Below are 13,521 nucleotides of genomic sequence, written 5' to 3'. Positions count from 1 at the left end.
CTTGCCTACCTTACAGGGTTGGTGAGTGACCTACTTTGCAGGGCTGGTGTGCGGCCATTTTGCAAGCCTTGCTTGCAGAAACTCAGCAGAGCAGGGGGAGGAGAGATTGAGCAGCCATTGCAGTGGGTGCAGTCTGATTGGCTGATGCAAATGAGAAGTTGCTTAGCAACTGGAGATGAGCAGAGCCAAAGTGACAGTTGGAGCTAGGCAGCCAAAGAATTCTTTTTCAGTTGGGGGTTAGAGTTTGAAATGTAAATATAGAGATATAGTTTTGGGAACTGTGTTTTGAAAAGGAAGCCTCTTTGAGAAATATAGTTAAAGGCCTTCAGGAAAGGAAGGGCTGAGAGCTATATTGTGACTCTATCGTCTAGAGTGTTGCTGTTAAATCCCTTGAGAAGTGGATGTAAAAGTTTAAATGGTCCTGTTTGTGTTTCTTTGGTGAAGAAACAACTTCCACAGTATTCAAGTTTTAGAACCATCCTTTATAAGAGAAAAGCCTAACTTGTTATTGGAACCAATACGCATCTTTACTGTTCTTGAAACTGCTACACTTCTTTACTGCTCAAATACAAAACAAACAAACAACTTCTTGTTTTCCTCACAGTGTCTCATGTGACTCTCTCAATATCCTAATTACAGAGGAGGTTCCTGAATATAACATTGGTGGCAGGATTAGTAGAGGTAGTGAGTCGAATCCTCCATATTTTTGGTGGCAGCTAGAAATAAAAGCCTTTGCAATTTTGGCAATTTGAAAAATCCTAAATTCTATATATATTTTGAATGCCAATCCTCTATATAGAGCATCTGTAAAAAAAACATGTTTTGTATCAAGTCAACAAAGATATACAGTGAATAAACTGGGAGAATTCCCTTCTTTTTCATGGCTGATTTTATTGTTCTGATTTTCAGAGTTTGTGAGTACATCAGCACTCTGGAACATGTCCATTTCAGTGATGGCACATCTCAGGCTCCTGTAACCATTACACAGGCACAACAGTCTACTAGTGGGCCACAGGTAGATGGTCCACCTATGGACTCTTCCCAGGAATTGACTGAAGAGGAAGAGCCAACTCTGAGGAACACTCCCGTCATCCAGCCAGTTTCCATTCAGGAGCTCATCAAAGAGGGCAGCAAAGGAAGAACTTTTGATTTCCGCGGAGGGAGTCTGATGGGCGGAAGCAGTGCTGCTAAGGCCATCCTCACCCTCTCAACCCAAGCTGACAGGTAAGGGCATCAACACCTTTACAATTTCCATGACATTGCTTCAGTAAGTCTGTGGCCAGCTTCCATCAGAAATTAACCATATGGTTGTTAATTTCTGGTGGAAGCTGACCACAAAAGATACTGCTTTTCCCAGAGTGTTAGTTTTATCTCATTGGTGCCTCCTTCCTACACAATGATAATTAGCTACTTATTTTAAAAGCAAGACTTGATCAGGCAAAATTATATGTTCTACCTCTTTACCTAAAGATTGTTTGAAGAAGCTGTTGACAAGCTGAATCTGATGGCACTGGGAGGTTTCCTGTATCAGCTGAAGAAAGCATCTCAGTCCCAGCTCTTTCACTCTGTTACTGACACTGTTGATTACTCCTTGGCAATGCCAGGTAAGCTTCCAAAACAAAAAAAGGTATGACATGAAAAAGAGTTAAGTGAGAACTCAGATTTCATTCATAATGGATAAGTGAGAGTATAGCTGGTGGGGTTCATGTGCTCCAATGCCTCCTTTTTACAGGCTTCCTTAAACCCTTCAGAACATCTTTACCTTACATAGTGCAAATAGCTCAAAAATGATGTGATAGGATTAGATTTTCCTCCCATCCTCAACAAGCCCCAAACTGCTCTAGCCCCCCATCCCCCCCCCCACACACACACACACACACACTGCCGAGAATGATTTGTGGCCTAAGACTGAACTACAGACAGTGCTGGGGTGGCTTGCCAGGGGCACAAAGACAAAAATAGTTCCCTGCTCACAGTTACCCAAGCTTTCTTGATATTGACAGACATTCTGCTTGTTTTCTTCCCTAATAGGAGAAGTAAAATCCACCCAAGACAGGAAAAGTGCCCTCCACTTGTTCCGCCTAGGAGGAGCTATGCTTCGAATTGTCAGGAGCAAATCTCGGCCTTTGCTTCATCTCATGCGCTGCTGGAACCTGGTGGCACCTCATCTGGTCGAAGTGAGAGAAAGAGGGGTGGTGGTGGTTGCTGCTGTTGTCTGTATTTTTATCTCACCTTTCCCAAAAATTGGGGTTCAAGGCCACTTACTTATAATTTAAAGCAAGTGCAATGCCATTAAAAGCATACAAAAGGTGAACATTAAAGGAGAATTAAACTGTTCAGAATATTAAAACAAATGGAAGCATGCACTTAAAAATATAAAGCAGTTAGCTAGAAGGTAGGAAAGAAATATCATATGTATAAATTCAGGTGGCAGAGGATAATCTAAGAGTGCTTTAATAACTATGTACAAGTGAATGAAAAACTATATGAAAAATTATACTTTAAAGCAGCTTTTACTATGCTGGTGACCTCCTAAAGTATTGAAATGTAGCTCCTGACTATTGGTCACGCTTGTTGGTGCTGTTGTGAATTGAAATCCAGAAGACATAGAGACAACCACAGTTTAAGGACTGTTCTGTTCTCCACACCAAAAGACAAAAACAAAAATTCGACAAATGCTGTAAGCAACAGCCAAAACCAAAACTGGATAAGTCACGGACCACCATCAACCTGACTGACAGACAACTCACTGAAGACCAAGTATCCATTCTAGAAAAAGGAGGAAATTTTGCAATCACCACCACCAGGATCCCAGTAGAAAACATCATTGCTAATGTCGAATCAGCAATTTACCGGCTCCCTGAGGAAGAAGCGGAGGAGGTAAGAATGGAAACAGCAAGGATCCTGAGAAAGGCAAAACTTCCCCCCAGCAACATAACGAGGAAAGAATTACAGGCCATCAAAGATCTCAACTCAGATTCAGATATCATCATTCTCCCAGCTGACAAGGGGAATGCCACGGTACTCATGGAAATAGAACAGTACAAAGAAAAAATATAACAACTTCTGGATCCCACAATATACAAGAAACTAAAACAAGACCCAACTAGCAAAATCACCAAAAAAACTAACATTTTGATCAAGAACTCCTCCATTAACTTCGACATACGGCAACAGCTGTGCAAATCAGAAACCCTCCCACCCAGGCTTTACGGACTCCCAAAAATCCACAAGGACTCCATCCCACTCAGACCCATTGTGAGTGCCATTGGATCGCCGACTTACAACCTGGCAAAATTTCTGGCTACACAGCTACAAACCCATATTAGGCTCACTGCGCACTATATCAAGGACTCAACACACTTCATAGAAAAGATCAGCAACCTCAAGCTAAGCACCAAGGACATCCTGATCAGCTTCGATGTGGTGTCCCTATTTACTAAGGTCCTGGTAGCTGACACCCTCACACTAATCAAACAAAACTTCCCAGAAGACATCACAGCCCTGTTTCACCATTGTCTCACCGCTAGCTACTTTCAGTGGGTCAGTGGATTCTATGAACAGAAAGATGGAGTGGCCATGGGGAGCCCTCTCAGCCCATCGTCGTCTCACTTGTTCAGTCATTTTCGACTCTTCGTGACCTCATGGGCCAGTCTACGCCAGAGCTCCCTGTCGCCCGTTGCCGCCCCCAGTTCCTTCAAGGTCGAGCCAGTCACTTCAAGGATACCATCCATCCATCTCACCCTTGGTCGGCCTCTCTTCCTTTTTCCTTCCATTTCCCCCAGCATCATGATCTTCTCCAGACTTTCCTGTCTTCTCATGATGTGGCCAAAATACTTCAACTTTGCCTCTAATATCCTTTCCTCCAGTGAGCAGCCGGGCATTATTTCCTGGAGGATGGACTGGTTGGATCTCCTTGCGGTCCAAGGCACTCTCAGGATTTTCCTCCAGCACCAGAGTTCAAAAGCGTCTATTTTCCTTCGCTCAGCCTTCCTTATGGTCCAGCTCTCGCATCCATAGGTTACTATGGGGAATACCATTGCTTTGACTATGCAGACCTTCATTGCCAGTGTGATGTCTCTGTTCTTCACTATTTTGTCAAGGTTGGCCATTGCTCTCCTCCCAAGAAGTAAATGTCTTCTGATTTCCTGGCTGCGGTCTGCATCTGCAGTGATCTTCGTGCCTAGAAATATAAAGTCTGTCACTGCCTCCATGTTTTCTCCCTCTATTTACCAGTTATCAATAGGTGTAGTTGCCATGATCTTGGTTTTCTTGACGTTTAACTGCAGCCCGGTAGTAGCAAATTTCTATATGGAACACTTTGAAAAACAAGCCCTAGAAACAGCGCCAAAAAGCCAACTGTATGGCTCAGATACGTTGATGACACCTTTACCATCTGGAGCCATGGAGAGGAAGAGCTCAGCAAGTTCCTGGACCACCTTAACAGCATCCACCCAAGCATCCAATTCACCATGGAAAAGGAAGGAAAACTGCCATTTCTAGATGTTCTGGTCATCCGCAAACCCAATCAACAATTGGGCCACACAGTTTACAGAAAACCTACACACACAGATAGATACCTTCATAAAAACTCCAACCATCACCCAAGTTGAAAAAGAAGCACAATCAAAGCCATGCACAAAGAATCTGTGAACCTCACCTCCTCCAAGGCGAACTAAACCACCTAAACTGGGCTCTACAGGCCAATGGATACTCCACCACAGACATCAGAAGAGCTGCAAGGCCAAGAACAAGCCCTGAGAGTCAAGACAAAGATCCACCCAGAGGAAAGGTGTTCTTACCATACCATACATCAAGGGAACCACTGGCCGCATAGGCAAACTGATGAAGAAGCACAACCTACAAACCATCTACAGACCCACAAAGAAAATCCAACAATTGCTACGGTCAGCGAAGGACAAGAGGGATCCTCTCACCTCTGCAGGAGTCTACCGGATACCATGCAGCTGTGGACAAGTCTACATAGGGACCACCAAACGCAGCGCCCAAACACGAGTCAAAGAACATGAAAGGCACTGCAGACTATCTCAACCAGAGAAATCAGCCATAGCAGAGCACCTGATGAACCAACCTGGACACAGTATATTATTTGAGAACACAGAAATGCTTGACCACTCCAACAACTATCATGTCAGACTACACAGAGAAGCCATTGAAATTCACAAACATGTGGACAACTTCAACAGAAATGCTCCCCCTCTATTCTGCCTTGGTCAGACCACACCTGGAATACTGTGTCCAATTTTGGGCACCACAGTTGAAGGGAGATGTTGACAAGCTGGAAAGCGTCCAGAGGAGGGCGACTAAAATGATTAAGGGTCTGGAGAACAAGCCCTACGAGGAGCGGCTTAAAGAGCTTGGCATGTTTAGCCTGCAGAAGAGAAGGCTGAGAGGAGACATGATAGCCATGTACAAATACGTGAAGGGAAGTCATAGGGAGGAGGGAGCAAGCTTGTTTTCTGCTGCCCTGCAGACCAGGACACGGAACAATGGCTTCAAACTACAGGAAAGGAGATTCCACCTGAACATCAGGAAGAACTTCCTCACTGTTTGACAGTGGAACTCTCTCCCCCGGACTGTGGTGGAGGCTCCTTCCTTGGAGGCTTTTAAGCAGAGGCTGGATGGCCATCTGTCGGGGGTGCTTTGAATGCGATTTCCTGCTTCTTGGCAGGGGGTTGGACTGGATGGCCCATGAGGTCTCTTCCAACTCTACTATTCTATGATTCTATGAAAGGAGGAAACCATGAAAGTGAACAAAATCTGGCTACCAGTATCAAAAAACTCTAAAATCAGAACAGTAAATAAGAAGCAATACTCTGAGACATGGGAACTAGGGGCAGTTTCCCCAGGCAGAAAGTAGCTAGTAGATGTAGCCATTCAATGCAAATTAGGGTGATTAACATTTACACTGGCCTCCAACTGACAAGAGTTCTTCCCTCGCCCTGGACTTCCCACAGATATATATAATCCTTCCTTGCTTAGTTTCTCCATGCCTCACAACCTCTGAGGATGCCTGCCATAGATGTGGGCGAAACGTCAGGAGAGAATACTTTTAGAATATGGCCGTACAGCCCAGAAAACATACAACAACCCTAGCTGTCATTTTTCAGAAATATCCTGATAAATCAAGTTTTATTAAATAATTTTTTAATTGAAATTTTACAATGAGTTGTGGGGAAGGTTATGAGGGGAAGGGGTACGACTCAGGTAGGTGAAGGGGAACATAAGGAAAAGAAAAGGAAGGGAATAGGGGAAGTAGGTGATTGGGGAATCAAGTTTTATTTATTTCTTTTAGGGATGTTTATCTATTGATTTGTTTATTTACAGAATTTGACTTGTTTCCTGCTTTGCTCCATAAATTTAGGGATTACAGTCATTTCAAAATAATATATTTAAAGGGTTCAGAGGATAATACATTAAATTAAAAGGAATATTATACTGTATATTGGGTCTCATGTTAGGAAAAAGGTGTGATCTAATAAAATCAAAATATAGAAAACCTGTTTCAGTAACAGCTGCTTTAGCTATTTTTAAGGATAGACCTCACGAGGCTGGCTGGGTCATGTCTAAGCCTTACCCCTGTCCATTTCCTCCCAATTTCCTTTATTAAGTGCATGTGTTGCACACTTGACATCCTGGTTTTTCTCCTCCTCTCTTGCAGGCTGCCTGTCACAAAGAAAGGCATGTTTCTCGGAAGGCTGTCTCTTTCATCCATGACATCCTGACTGAGGTTCTGATGGATTGGAATGAGCCTCCCCATTTTCATTTTAATGAGGCTCTGTTTCGCCCTTTTGAGCGCATCATGCAGTTGGAACTCTGTGATGAGGATGTCCAAGATCAGGCAAGTTCGTTCTTGGTTTTGTTAAAGAGAATTTGGCTTCATGATTATTTTTAAAATACAAAATGACTCATGTTTATTACATACCTAGTGGTTACAATGTTATAAATGCCTTCTGTTACTGGAGAGTGACAAGAAGGGTTCTGTACCACACTCATTTGTATATGTAGTTGGGATTATTATTTTTCTTTATGATGTTTGGTATCCTGTGTGCAGTTATATATTTGTTTGCTAGAATTACAGATCTGTAACTATTCCATATGCAGCTGTGCAATGTACAATCAGCCCTCCATATCCATGGGTTCTGTATTCATGAATTCAAACATCCATAACTTGAAAATAATTCCAAAAACAAATTCCAAAAAACAAATGTTAATTTTGCCATTTTATATAAGGGGCACCATTTTACTATGTCATTGTAATATTCAAGCAGAGATGTTTAGCGTCATACAGGGAAAGAAAAGTAATGATATTAAAGTCGCAGGTTTACATTTTGTCTCAGATGTTACTTTTGTTGTCAGTTAAGATGGTCTGGAGGGATATGAATGCTGTCCGAGTAGCTTCAAAAGCTCATATGGTGTATTTTGTGCCTTTTAATTGATTCAATAAGAAATCATCGTTTTCTGGATTCTGAATTTTGCTTGCATGACCAACACAGTTTCTGCTGAATATGTTTCATTCATGTTGCTTTTTATTAGGGTTTTAAAAGGCCAAATAGTTACCTTAAAGAAGTCTAAGACACCCTCCCTCCCTCCCACTGAAAAAAAATCAACATATTGAAGCCAAAATAAATATTACCAGTTATGCCAAACATTGTACTACCAATGTAAAAAGAATTACCCATGTTTGCTCAGGTCTAGTGTCCCATCGAATCTAATGCACTACTCAATTTTCAAAACCTTGAAACCAAAAAAATTATTTGCTGCCGAATGCAATGGCAAAAAGTGCACTCTTTGTAATTTGGCCAAAAAAAAGTGTGCATTACAATGGCTGCATGGTTATAATTCCTTCTTTAAAAACAAAAGTGTTAGAACACCAAAGCTTTCAGCAATAGAAAATAAAACCTTGGGGTGCATGTATGCTGTAAAATGAATCTACTTTAACTGCCCTGGCTCAATCATATGAAATCATGTAGTTTTGGAAGGTCTTGAACTTTCTCTGCTGAGGAATGTTAGTGGCTGATTAAACTACAAAACCTAGGACTGCATATCATTGAGCCATGGCAATTAAAATAGAGATGACATCCCTCAAATAAGAGCTCCAGGTGCAGCTCCTAAAACAACTTCCCCTTTTGTTATCGCTCAGCACTAATAATACTATAATATGCAAATCTAATGTGCACCCTAATTTTGGGAAGGTAATTTAGCCCAAAAAAGGTGAGATTTAGATTTGAGTAAATATGGTATTTTATTAGCAGTTATTTTTCAAAACAAAATGAAGAAACCAACCTGGTTTTCAGTTAATTCTAAGTTCTGATCAAACCTAGCATTTTCTTTCTGCTAATTATTTGCTCCTTTAAACTGTTTTATACTCTGCTTGCATCAGGTGGTCACATCGATAGGAGAGCTGGTGGAAGTGTGCTCTACTCGGATCCAGTCAGGCTGGAGACCACTGTTCAGCGCACTCGAAACTGTGCGTAGCAGCAGCAAATCAGAAGTTAAGGATTATCTTGTTGGAGAATATTCAATGGGTAAAAGGTTTTTAATTCTATTCTTTTTCTACAGATTGTGGAGTTTTATGACTTAATTTTTGAAAGATACCAGAAATCGTGTTTTTTAAAGTAATATTGTTGTTACCTTTATCTGATGCCATTATCAAGTTACAAGCTGCCAGTTACATTTTAATACTTACTTTTTGAAAGGTAACTGGCAATTTTAGCTTGATAAATGCACCAGAACACACCTGATCTGGGGTAGTCCTGGTTGGGCAATCTGTATACTGACCCAGATCCAGTCAGATAAGGGCCAATGGACACAAATCAACATCATGGATGGGAAGCCAGGTGCTATAGACTTTTCTCAGTGGAAGGAACTGGCAAAAAATGAGTATTCCTTGCCTTTAAAAACCTTACAAAATCTATGGGATCGTCTTAAGTCCATAGACTGCTTGAAATGACACACATTTTAATTGTTTTAATTGTATTTTATTACTCTATTTTAAGTGTCTATTTTATTGTACACTGTTTTTAAAGGCATCAAATAGTTGCCTTTGTAGTAACCTTGAGTCCCCTTCGGTGTTGAGAAGGGTGGGGTAGAAACGTTGTAAATAAATAAATAAAGTAAACACTATCCAAAGCAGTACTAACAAAAACGTCATGACATATTCTTTGGATTATAACAGAAGTCTGACAGATCATTGCTGTGAATGTCACATATTCTTCTCTAATAAGGAATTAGGAATTAGGAGTGCATTTTTGCCTCATGGATACAATATAAATTAGCAGCTCAAATTTGTTATGGGGGTTGAATATATTCAAGCAGCCTGTTAGCATGGTTACCTGTCAGTGCATAAAGCAACATGTTTACAGATTTTATCCTTGCATACAATCAGATGAAAGCCAGTGTCAGAGGTGAATCTACTATCTCCCACCTGTTGGGAAAAGCAAATTGATGTGTGGAAAAGCTGTTCTTTTAAACTCTGTCTTCAACTGTGGAATAGACCTAGCATAATTCTGTTCTGCATAAAAATATTCTGTTTGGTTAAGCACTTAATTTTACTACAGCATGAGACCCAGGAATCTGGAAATTCTGCCCTGAGATTAACATCCTATGCATAGCTATCTAAGATAACCTTACTAAACACAGTTGGACCCTTTTCTAAGTAAATACACAATGGGTAGCACTACATATTAATGTGAAGCAATACAGAAAATACTGAATTGTCCAGAAGTCCTAGCCAGGGCTTCTGATGTGCACCTACATCAGTTAACGGCCTTGTTGTTTCCTCAGGAAAATGCCAGGCTCCTGTATTTGATGTATTTGAAGCATTTCTAAATACGGACAACATCCAGGTTTTTGCAAATGCAGCCACCAGCTACATCATGTGCCTTATGAAGTTTGTCAAAGGACTGGGTAATGTACATAATATGTTTATTGCATTTCACTGCAAATCAGTGTGCGGTAGTCAGCATGGAGGGATACATATATTTATTCATTCAATCAGTCAGCATTTTGTAACACACCCTTTTTCCAGTTCTAAAGGTCAGCTAACAATTTAAAATAATACAAACGTAATATCCTTAAGAATACTGTCTTATATTAAAAAAATAAAATTATAGAGCATGCTAAATCTCTAGAATCACACCTAGTGACATTACACCTCAGCCTCCAAATGCTTGAGAAAAAAAATGTTTCCAGCCTTCATTTAAACACTTGCAACATCAATGACAGATGTAGAGCCATCTTTCATTAAACAGGGCACCACTATAGAGAACGTCTTCCCTTATATTCAGGGCTGTAGCCAAAGGGGGGGGGGGGGTAGGGGTCCAAACCCCCCCCCCCCCCATGTGAAATTTTTCTAATGAATGTACTGGTTTACTCATGAATTTTGACTGATTAATCAAATCCCCATGAGTGTCCACTAAAATTTATAGATGGAGCCTAGTTTCTAAATTATTTTGCGTTATAGAATTACTCTTCATGATTTGCTAAAAAAAAGTTTCAAACTCACTCACCCCCCAAATTTTTTCCTGGCTATGGTCCTGCATACATTATCACCTTCCCAACATCTGCAGGAAGCAGAACCAGGCATCCTCTGATTATTAATGCATTTTCAATATCTGCAGTTTTGTGGGGGGTTTTTAAATGATTACTGAAGATTCAACTTTAAGACTAAGAAAGCCTTGCATTTCCTATCCCCACTAATGTAAATTGCCAGCAGGTCCCAGCCATAGTGTCTAATCCATGAATACAAATAAGGTTAATTATAGATGTCTGCTTCCATATCTTTGCCTTCCCGCACCTCTCCTCTCCTTTTACCCTCATGACTCACACATGTATTTGTGAATAAGTGATTCCCTCTGGGTTTCTCATTACGCAGTCCAACTCATATCAGCCACACTGCTCAAAACAACACTGTATTATGTTTTATATATTTTGCTCTATTTCTCCCCTGCCAGGGGAAGCAGATTGCAAGGAGATTGGCGATTGCGTATCAGGATCAGGTTCCATGTCTACAGACTTGTGCCTTCCTGCTCTCGATTACCTCAGGCGCTGTTCTCAGGTGTGTAGAATAAATCTTGTTTTTGTTTGTGATAATTTAGGCTCAGTTGATTGCCATTCTATCACAATCACATGAAACAGCAGCTGCAAGTTAATCTTCAGTAGATGAAATGGCACTGTAATGTGGACAAGTACACAGAGATGCAGTTTCAAAGAAAGAATTCTAGATTTAAAAGGAGTTGTTAGGTTCACTTATGAAAACAATGTGAGTTAGACTTTAGCTTTGCCATCAGTACTTTTATTACATTTTTCACATATCACCTTTTGCAGGAGTGTGAAGTAAAGTGTCTAGGAATTAGATTCTACATTTCAATTGTCTTTATAGTTTATTTGAAAAGAACAAGGATCATGATTGAAGATGCATGATAATGGTGGGTTGAGTTACGTAATTAAAGTGGTGACCAAAACTCTTGGTTCATGTCATTGAAATGGGTCTTTCCTCCCCAGTCTGCATCCTAAGTTTCTTTTAAGAAAAATGAGCTTGATGACATGCAAAAGGTATCCATAACTGGAATAACGTGCATCGTTTTTGCACTGCTCAGTTACAGACGGCTTCGGCATATATATTATATTAAATGATCTTAAAAGTAACCTTTGAAGCCCTGCATGTCCAGCAACATTGTGAAACCAGAACTTTTAATTTAGCAATGGTATTGATATCAGGTGCCAAACGCCACTCTCCTTGTATTTTCCAGTTTCATTTCCTAGAGTCCCCACAGAAACTGAAGAGGACACACACACACACACACACACACACACAGAGAGAGAGAGAAAGAGAAAAAGAAAGAGAAAGAGAAAGAGAAAGAGAAAGAGAGTATGGTTATACTCTGAAATATTTTGAATGACTTCCCCTTTAGTGGTGATTTAACACCCGTTAGCTTTACAGAAGACCACCTGCCTTTTGGGAAAGTAATTACAGGGAGTGCCGTGATGCCTGCGCACTATATCATAGGGCATCCTTGACTTGTATCCACTCTCTGACCCCCCATTGTCACTCATTTCTTCTCTTTCTCTCTCTTTTCCCTTGCCATAAGACAGAGCTAATGAAGTAGCAGGCATTACAGACATTTGTGAAAAGGTGTAATGTTAATCCCTGAGGAGGCTGTGGTTGCACTCTCTCTCTCTCTCTCTCTCTCTCTCTCTCTCTCTCTCTCTCTCTCTCTCTCTCTCTCTCTCTCTCTCTCCCCCCCCCCCCCACTAACTCTTTTTCTCTTTCTTTCTTTCTTTTTTTTTTTACATAATGGAGGCCCAATGTTCTGCTGATACACACAGCAAGGCATTGTTGTTCCTGGCAGCGTAGGCTTTCTCTCTCCGGCCACAAGGAATACAGATGCATTTCTATGTTCTTTCTGCTGCCAGATGAGAGACAGTGGGAGTGTGCGAACACAGTAGCCCCACTGTTATACATTGTTCCCTTGACTGAAGAAATACAACAGAGTGATAGCTGCTAGTGCCCACTTGGTTTCTACATTTTCTGCCAGGGGAGAACCAGGTTTTCTAGAGGCAATATGTTTTTAGAGAGGTGGCCAAGCAGGTGCATGTTTACCATATTGTCCAAATAATATTTGTAGATACTGGCTAAGTTTTCAACTCATGTTTTGTATACATTCAGTCAGCATCAGGGGGCAGCACTCCATCCACAGGAACTCTTCTGATATTTAACTTTTCAGAGATTGAGCACCAACATGGGGGTATCTGCAGGATAAAATCAAGCACATGTTTGCCACATTCACCACAGCAGATCCATCTGCCACCCTTCTTCAGCATTCATCTAACAAGCAAACCACATGGCTGCATGTGTACATCCCAGCAAGACCGTAGGACAGATATGTGAAATCCCATGCTTGAACACATGCCATACACTTATGGGAATAAGGTGTCATCTTTCTTCTAGCTACCAAGTACACAATTGCTTCCCTCTTTTCATAGCTTGTCTCCCATATTTCTGATTATAGCATTGATCCCTCACCCAAGAGTACAGACACATCCCTTGTAAGCATATGCCTTTACCAGCTAAAATTTCAAAATATTCTAAAGGTTTTTTTTCTGATTGCGCAGATATTCCACACGAAACCTAGGAACTCTTGGCCAAGTAACATGAAATGACAGTGCATATGCCCAGACCAAATTGTACCCTTTTTGTTCCTTTTTTAGTTGCTTGCCAAAATCTACAAAATGCCTTTGAAGCCAATTTTTCTCAGTGGGAAACTCGCTAACTTGCCACAAAAAATACAAGAACGCTCTGCAAGCAGCGACGATGGCACTGAGTGTGTCCTTTCTGAGTTTGATGATGACACAGGTAAGCAAAGCCATCTTGTAGACCTAAACTATGGAGGCAATAGACTTTGATAGCAGTTTCTGAATGTGGCTTCGAAGGTAGGATGAGTGATTTAGTTTTGTTTCTTTCCCTTCAATAAGAAAATGTTTAGCTCTAGGAAGCAC

The 13,521-nt window shown here is 41.0% G+C and overlaps 1 protein-coding gene across 2 annotated transcripts in view; it reads left to right on the top strand.

Annotated features, from left to right (window-relative positions):
• Positions 1-13,521, top strand: part of arfgef3 (ARFGEF family member 3) — a 94,103-nt gene that overhangs the window by 52,607 nt on the left and 27,975 nt on the right. For both annotated transcript variants that reach the window (XM_062978251.1, XM_062978252.1), the window contains exons 19-26: positions 910-1,224; positions 1,471-1,604; positions 2,032-2,177; positions 6,683-6,862; positions 8,405-8,549; positions 9,808-9,930; positions 10,977-11,080; positions 13,234-13,378. In XM_062978251.1, the coding sequence (XP_062834321.1) occupies positions 910-1,224; positions 1,471-1,604; positions 2,032-2,177; positions 6,683-6,862; positions 8,405-8,549; positions 9,808-9,930; positions 10,977-11,080; positions 13,234-13,378 (1,292 nt within the window). The remainder of the gene's footprint in view (positions 1-909; positions 1,225-1,470; positions 1,605-2,031; positions 2,178-6,682; positions 6,863-8,404; positions 8,550-9,807; positions 9,931-10,976; positions 11,081-13,233; positions 13,379-13,521) is intronic.

The sequence above is a fragment of the Anolis carolinensis genome, chromosome 1, assembly GCF_035594765.1.
Source record: "Anolis carolinensis isolate JA03-04 chromosome 1, rAnoCar3.1.pri, whole genome shotgun sequence".
Lineage (NCBI taxonomy): Eukaryota > Metazoa > Chordata > Lepidosauria > Squamata > Dactyloidae > Anolis > Anolis carolinensis.
The sequence above is the reverse complement of the archived record's forward strand: the minus strand, read 5'-3'. Positions and strand labels throughout refer to the sequence as shown.